This window comes from Capra hircus, unplaced genomic scaffold, assembly GCF_001704415.2.
Source record: "Capra hircus breed San Clemente unplaced genomic scaffold, ASM170441v1, whole genome shotgun sequence".
NCBI lineage: Eukaryota > Metazoa > Chordata > Mammalia > Artiodactyla > Bovidae > Capra > Capra hircus.
This window is the reverse complement of record NW_017197600.1, coordinates 1-8,004: the sequence shown is the minus strand read 5'-3', so window position 1 is coordinate 8,004 and position 8,004 is coordinate 1. Positions and strand designations below refer to the sequence as shown.

Here is an 8,004-nt window from a genome sequence, read left to right as displayed (position 1 = left end):
CCGGTTGTCCTCGCGCGGCTGTTCGCGCGCGCGAGGGGGGGCTGCTGGATTAGCCGGGTTGAGGGGAAGGGTTCGCTAGCGCGGAGCCGAAGCCTAGCGAGCGGCTCCGATCCAGACTTGGGCCGGGATCCCAGCCGCTCACCCTCTTCCGCACCCCGCCGGGGGCCGGCGGAGCCCCAGGCCGGGCCCATCCGCGGAAGAGCGCCGGGACGGGAGCGGCGTGTACGGGCCCGAGGGCTCCGGGCTGCAGGGCCCCTCGGCCCGCTCGCCCTCGCAGGAAGCCCGGGCCGGGCCTGCGGCCCAAGGCCTCTCATGCGGCTCCTCTAAGAGGCGAGAGATCTGAACGCGGTCACCCACCAGGACCACCCGGCTGGGAGCCAAGTGGAGCCGGCCCGCTGGGGACGGTGGTAGAGGGGCAGGCGCTGCCCGCCCCACCGGGCACACTTCTTCCGGCCTCCCCTGCTCTGCCCATCCGGCTCTCAGCCTCCTTCTCCCGCTCCTGACCTCCCCCGCCCCCGCGTTCCGCTGTCTTGCTAACCCCTGGCTCCCAGCCCCCCTAGCCCGCTCCCTGCCATCCTCTTCTGGACTCAGGCTCCTCAGCACCGCAGGCCTCGCTGACCCCGGGATGCGGGCCACTGGCCTTTGTGTAACACACTCCGCCTTCCACCTCCGCTTCCCAGACCCCCCAGCGTCCTACTGCTCCCTCCGAGCTGAGCAGGACCCCGGCTTATACCACGGCTGACCCAACTCCTGAGGGTCACGGCTCCTTCCACCCAACGCCACCTTGTAGGGCGACTGCCAGTTTTCCAGGGGCGCTGGGGGAGCAGCTGTGCCTGGTCCCCAGGTGAGGTGTTGGTCCCAGGAGAGACCAGGGCGTTGCCCTGTTTACCAGCTAGACAGTGTGAGGGGCCTCCTCTCTGCTGCCACCACCTGAAAGCTCCACTCCAGCTCGGTTTCCCCCCTTTTTCTTAAAATTCTCTTTTTTGCAGTGCTTTGCAGTTAATTGATTGGAAATGTTGGAGGGAGGGGGTGGGGGGCTCTGATTGGATAAACGGCCTCCCATCCTAGACTATGGAGCAATTTCTAATTGGCCCCAGGCTGCTGACTTGAGGAAGCTCATTCCGGTTGGCATGGCCCTGCATTCATTAACATCTCATCTTTCAGGGAAATGCAGAAATCTTGTCCTGCAAACCTCCACCTCCCAGCTTCAGGACAGAGAGAGGGGCTGTCCAAACCTTGGGATGACCTGGTGACCCCTCTCCCAGCACGCTGGCAGAAGCTGTGGCCTGGAAGCCAGGACGCCCGCGGCCCACCTCTCATCCCCATCTTGGGAAGGGTGGACCTGCAGCACAAGCTTCCCCTCCACCCAGGCCAGGTCTAGGGGCAGAGGTGTGGCCCCGGCCCCAAAGCAGCCGATCCCGAGTTCCCCGCCCTTACTGTGAGAAAAGAGCCTCCAGTGGGCCCTGGGCACCGCCAGCACAAGGGCCTGGCAGTCCAGACCAGGCCCAGTGCCCTGAGGACTGAAGGAGCCAGCAGGCTGCAGTGGGGCTGGAGGACGGGCGGGTGGAGGGGCGGGGAGGGGACTGAGAGAGGGCTCGAGAGGGCTTGAGAGGGCTCAGGGGCTTCCCGAGCTGACTTGGCACTCTCCCCGTGTGAGTTAAAGTCCATCGAGCTTCCTTTCCTGGGTCTGTCACCAGGCCAGGGGGCGGTGGGAGGGGACCGGCCGACGCAGCAGAGGCGCCGAAGTGGGTCTGGGGGGCCTCGTGTCTTGGGCGCCCCTGATGCTCCGAGGCTGCTGACAGCACCTGTCTCGCCGGACTCCTCTCGGCTGCTGGTCCAGGGAATGCCCTCTGACGGGGAAGGGCAGCCCCAACAAGCTTCCCGTACCCCCGAAGCAGCGCCCCCATTCTACAGATGAGGAAATGGAGACCCGGCGACCTTGGGAAACACACCTAGGTCAGTCGGTGGGGGACAAGCGTGAGTCCAGGTGTCTCAGATGGGTGGAGGGAGGTGCCTCTCACGCCAGACCCGTGTGTGGCATCTGGGAGCACGAGGACCCGTCCCCGCATGGTGGCAAGATCTGCCTCCCCAGCTCTGGCAGCCTGGCAGCCCTCAGCCCTCTGACACCGACCCTGCCCTCCCCGGCGGAGTCAGGAGGTGTGGACGGCCCAGCGGGGTTATGTCACCTCGGCTTTAATCCCCCCGAGTGCTGGCCGTGGGGCAGCTGGTGGGGGGGCTTCTGCCCATGGCTGGTGGAGCCTCCCCAGCCGCCGGCACCCCCCCCCCCCCCCCCCGTCCATGGCAGACGAACAGGAGGGGCCCAGCCTTCCTGGCCCGGGGTCCTGGGAGGAGAAGGGCTGGAGAAAGCAGGGGCCATGCAGGCTTTCCCGCCCTTCCCCCACTCCTGATAAAAATAGTCCGCGTGTTCCAGGCCCTCCCCACCCGCCCCTCAGTCACGGCCGAGTCCCAGCTCAGCTCCTGTTCCTCCTCCCTGGGGCTCCATTCCCAGAAGGTCTCAGGGTGCAGCTGGGCCTGGGGCCTGTCGAGCAAATGCCCCTGCCCACCCCCGGGCAGGGCGGAGGCTCAGCCTCCTGAGGGACGGCAGAGACGCAGCTGGCTCCTCAGGCTCCAGGGTAGGAGGGCTGGGGTGGCACGTACGGGGGAGGAGCTGTAAGCCAAGGAGACGAGGTGAGGGTAGGGGCGGCCCAGGAGGGTGCAAAGGAACCCCGACCCAGGCTGCAGGATCCCCAGGGAGGAGCAGGCAGGACGCGGGGCCCACTCACCTGCAGGGTTGTAGACCGGGGGTCCCGCCGGGTAGAGTGGATACTGGGGTGCAGGACCGCTGGGTGGGTACATGAAGCCAGGCTGTGGGGGTGCGGGGCCGGCTTTGGGGTCCTGGGGGTATGGGCACAGTGGCTGCACAGGGACGCCTGTCATGGGGATCTCCTGGCCTGGTTGGGGGACAAGGACCAGCACTCAGGGCACCGCCTCCATGGGGCGCCGGCCCTGCCCCTGTGCCGCCAGACCCTGCTTGGCCGAGTGCAGCAGGGCGCCCGGAGGTGACCCCCGCTGGTTGGTCTGGGCTCAGCAGTGTGCCCGCTCAGGGTTTCAGAGACCTCCTGGGCCAGATAGCACTGGCCTAGGGGGCGTCCCGCCCTGCCCGGCCTAGCAGAGCTGCCCCCGAGGGGTCCTCTCACACTGACCCCCACACGGGGTCACCGTTCCCACACCCACCAGGGCTGGGCCTGTGGGCAGGCACACGATTTTGCACACGGAGCACACCCCATGTCGCTCGCGCGCCAGGCCCGGCCCGCGGCTTTCCTGAGACACGTGCACGCGCACGGCACACGGCGCACGGTGCAGGTACATCCGCGTACCCAGGGTTCACACGTGTCCCTGCGCTCTGGCTTCTGGGGTGACGGGCGGGCAGGTGTGTGTCCAGAGGGGCCTGCTGCTGCCAACCACACCTCCTGACCTCCGGTCCCTCCGAAGGCACCCCGCCCCTTCCTGCGCGGACGCACGGACGGACGCACGGACGGACGCACCTTCGAACGGGCTCTGCAGCTGCTGGCGCCGGCGGTAGAGGTAGCAGCAGGAGCAGAGGAAGCAGCAGATGGTGGTGGCGACCACGGCCACGAAGAGGATCACGGCCGAGGCGATGCCCGCTATGGTCTTGGGACTTGGGCAGAGAACAGGTCTCCTCACCTTCCAGCCTCGCGCAGGGAGTCCTCGCCACACAGACCGCCATGCTGGCCTGGACCCCGGGCCAGAGAGACGCGGGGCTCTGCCCGTCCCGCTGGGGAGAGCGTCAGCACTGCGCTTCCCCCGAAGGCCGGGCAGCCTCCTGAGCAGCGGCCTCCCTGCAGGGGCTGCGGCGCGCGCCCGAGTCCATGACTGAACAGCTTGGACTCCAACACAGGAGGCCTGACGGGCAGAGCTCCTTTCTCAAAACGCGCTCGGTCACCGCCTCCCCTACATGTTCTGTATGTCAGCGTCTCCTCCTCCCCAAACAAATCTGAAAGCCCCCTTTGTGCGCCCCCCTTAATGAGGAGGGAACAGTGACCCATCCGGGACCTGTCCTCCCCAAGATCACACAGCTAGTGAGCGGCGGACTGGGGATTGGACCCGTCCGGCCAGAGGCTGGAGCGCCGCTGGGCCCAGGGCCGCCCCTGCCCTCGCCCTGCGCAGGCCCGGGCGGGGGGAGGGCCCGGCCCAGCCCGCGATGACCACAGGACGGTCCCCGGCCGGCCGCTCCTGGAGCTCCTGCGCCCTGGAGCTCCAGCCCCGCTCCGGGCCCAGGCAGGGTGCCGGCTGAGGGCCGGGGGGGCGGGGGGGGGCGGGCCGGCGCCCACCTGAAGGCCAGGCAGTGCTTCTGCTGCCTCTCCGGTGATGAGCAGGCTCAGGTCCCGGCAACAGTACCGCTGGTAGCAGGTCCCGCAGCAGAAGGCGAAGAACTCGCAGTTGAAACCCGGATGCCAGGAGCCGTTCCGGTCCAGGTACCAGAGACAGTCCTCGCCAGCCAGAGCTGCGGGCAGCGGCGGAGGTGCCCAGTGGCCGCCGGGCCGGGTCTCCGGCCGCCCCCGCCCGCAGCTCCACCCTGGTCCCTGCGCCCGGAGGCCTCGGCCTCGACCCCCAGGGTCCGGCCCCCGCCCCCCCCGTCCAGCCCCCGCCCCCCTCCCCCCGCCCCTCCCAGGGACCCTGAAACGCCGCGGCTCCGCCGGGATCCCCCGGGCGCCCCCGGGCCGCGCGCCGAGGCCTCCCGCCGCGCCCCGCGCCCCGGCCCTCACCCAGGGGCGCCCCCAGCGCCAGGAGCGCGACCGCGGCGAGCGGCGCGGCCCCGCGGAGCCCGGCGGGCGGCATGGCGCGGCGCGGCGAGCGCGGGGCGCACAGGACGACGCCGCCGCCCCAGCTCCGCGGCCGGCTCGCCCGCCGGCTCCTCTCCGCCTGCTCGGGGCGGGGCTCGCGGGCCTGCGCCGACCCTGCTCCCGCGCCCCGCCCGCCGGGGCTCCGCCCCGGCCACGCCCCTCGCGGGGGTCCGGGGTCCGAGCCGCCCGCCCCCGCCGCCCCGCGCCGGCGGGCCGCTGGGCGCTGCTGCGGAGGGCCTCCTGGCCCTCGGCCTGCTCGCTGCCTCGCCCGTCGGCGTCCCCGCCCCAGAAGCCCTGCTCCTGGTGCCAGTTCCGAGCACTCAGGCGCAGGGGCCACCCCTGACGCAGGACCTCCTCTGCCCAGCGTCCAGCAGGACGTCCTCCGCGGCGGCGGCGGGGAGCAGAGTAAGTGACGGTGGACTGGGACGCGCCATCCCCGCCATCCTGGACCGTGGACCATTGTATGAGGCAGCTCCCAGGAATTGCAACTCTATTGTCCGCGGGGCCCGCAGACCTGGGCCCTGCCAGCTGCGTGACCTCCCTGACAGTGTTTCCTTCTCAACACCAACTTCCGAGTGTTTTCAGTCACGCTGGAGCAGTTATCAAGGGCGCCAGCCTAGGGCCTCCCCAGTACGCGATGGCAGGCGCGGGGGTAGCTCACCTGGAGCGGTTACAGTGGAACCACTTCCTTCATCATGAGGACGAGCCCCAACGTTGGCGAGTCCTGCAGCGCAGGTGACAGATTCGTCATTGGCGAGCCCCTCCAGGGTCATAGTCTCTGCCAGTTTTCGGTGTGCTGTGCCCCCTGCGTTGGGGAGCTGACCAGGAACGTGAGCACCAGGGCTAGACAGGGAAGAAATTCTCCAGGCCACCCTGAGCCCCTCTAAGCGTTGCATGCCACTCAGGCGACTGTGTCAGACAGGCCCTCAGCTGAGGCTCCCCAGAACCCCATTGAGCTAAATCAAGCTCACCTGGTGTTAATCAGTTCAACATAATTTATAGACATAAGCTGGGGACTCGGGAGAGCAGTTCCAGGATTTAGATTAATGGATATGTTAGAAAACCCAAAAGTGGGAGAGACAACTTCTGCAATCAAGTGAAGCTTCACCTGCCTGATAATAAGTGTGGTGAACGGTAGTCTGCAGATGGTTATTATTCCTGTAAGGTAATGTGCCAAACATATACAAAGAATACTCGAGACAACTACAACATAAACACCAAAACCAACAACACCCAGCAGGAAAGATACTTGACTAGACATTATCCCAAAAGAAGATAACAACAGAATGGACCAGGCAGGCACAATTGAGAATATGCCTCAGCATCCAGCCATTTCAGGCGAGATGCTTCCGAACCACAGTGAGGGTCACCACTCAGCACCTGTTCCGAACGGGACCCTGTCCATCAAAGAGACAAACAGCCCCAGCAGACGTTATATTGTGAGGACGACAGACTGAAAAACGTCTGCAGACCCTGGCAACTTACTCGCCAGTGGGTGTCGAGTTGTGCGGCCCTTGGCGACAGTACGGAGCGGGAGCGAACAGAACCACGCTCCAACTCTCGGCAAATCCCATTCCGGGGCGAATCCACGGGTAAAAAGCCACAACTACGGACCAGTTTATTTTGAAAGACATTATCATACAAGCATCATGATCCTTCCACTCCTGCAGGCTATTACACCGCCAACATTCAAGTTGTGCGAAGGCAAGTCGACTTCTGTCAACAATAATGTGGGTGAAGAAGTAGTGGACGGATGTGCAACAGTGAGAGAGCATGCTATCAAAGGCCGCGATATAAATTGCTGCCTGTCCTAGGTCCAGCAGAGCCCATAGCGTGAAACCGCTGTTATGGATGCTGTTACCTCCCAAACGCTAGGAGCCCGGCGGCACGGTAGATCCAATGCTCCAGCATTAGATACAAGGGCCCATGTGCTGGCAACTGACTAAAAATAATATTTTTTTTATAAAAGGAAAGAAAGTTGACCACATTTCCAACAGGACAGGCCTGGAACCTGGCTAAGGTAGCAGGGTATTATCACTCCACGGGGTTAGACAAGTCGCGAGGAAAAAAAAACCAAGTAGAGTATGAATATCACAAGTGCGTTGCTAAAAACAACTCAAAAACAATAACCACCAAATAGACCTAGCAAAACAGGAAATGGCAGAGGAATAGGCTGCAGCATACAGAGAAGCCAGTTCAGGTGGCGTGAGCTGAGGACTTCTGAAAAAGAGAGGCGGCCAAGCGGTCAAGGCTTGATACCGCACCAGCCAGCATTTAAGCGAAGAGGACCATGTCGGTGTGCACGCTCAGACAGTGCCCATTTAACGATACGCCTACTTGTGGCGGCAGGGCCACAATAGAGAAGGTCGGCGCACGCGTCAGCTTTCTACGGGCTCCCTGGTGTCTAGCCGGTTAAGGAATCCATCAAAAAATAGCCGGAGCGCTGGCGACACAGGTGCAGTTCCCGATCTGGAAGAGCCCACATGCAGTTCAGAAGCAACCAGGGCCGTGCACAAGCCGCTGAGCCCCCAGGGAGCCCCACGCTCTCGCACAAGAGGTAATCCAGCAAGGCGTTCAGTGAGAGGCTGAAGCCCGTTTACGACACCGCAAGACTTTAAAGCGCAAAGGAGCCCCACTTCTCCCCAAACCACGAAATGAACCTCGGACAAGCCCATACAACGGACCCAGCCGACAGACCAAAAATAAAAATTAGACAGTAGCGAAGTCTCGTAGAGTGGCCCGATCACCAGGAAGTCCATTCCCCCGTCCCCGGCGCTTCCCACCCCCCACAGCTTCTTTAGCAAAGTATGGCGAGTGTTCTCACAATCATCGAGCGCAACGTGAGGTCTTACAGCGAGAAAGCAGCTCTGAACTAGGACTGGGAACCGGAGGCGGCAGAGAGGGGCGCAGCGCTCGCGCCTGGTCCTGCCAGATAAGAAACAAGGCAGTTGGCGGCCTCCACAAGAAGAGACAGCAGGAGGCCAAGGGAGAGCGTCTAGAACTCCTGACAACAGGACGCCGGAACTGCTTGTCTCGAAAACTATTTAGGGGCAGGCCTGGAGAAAGAACAAAAGGAGCAGACGTACTGTAGTCCTGATTCACAAGGACGAAGCTGTACAATGCCGCCAGAGTGGCACGG

General features: G+C 64.3%; 1 protein-coding gene across 1 annotated transcript; it reads right to left on the bottom strand.

Annotated features, from left to right (window-relative positions):
• Positions 1 to 2,176: 2,176 nt before the first annotated feature.
• On the bottom strand, positions 2,177 to 4,903 carry SHISA4 (shisa family member 4). The gene is given in 6 exon segments (XM_018045316.1): positions 2,177 to 2,668; positions 2,784 to 2,951; positions 3,546 to 3,679; positions 4,353 to 4,384; positions 4,386 to 4,525; positions 4,788 to 4,903. Coding segments are annotated over 6 exon segments (594 nt in total). The 5' UTR covers positions 4,861 to 4,903; the 3' UTR covers positions 2,177 to 2,621.
• Positions 4,904 to 8,004: the final 3,101 nt, after the last annotated feature.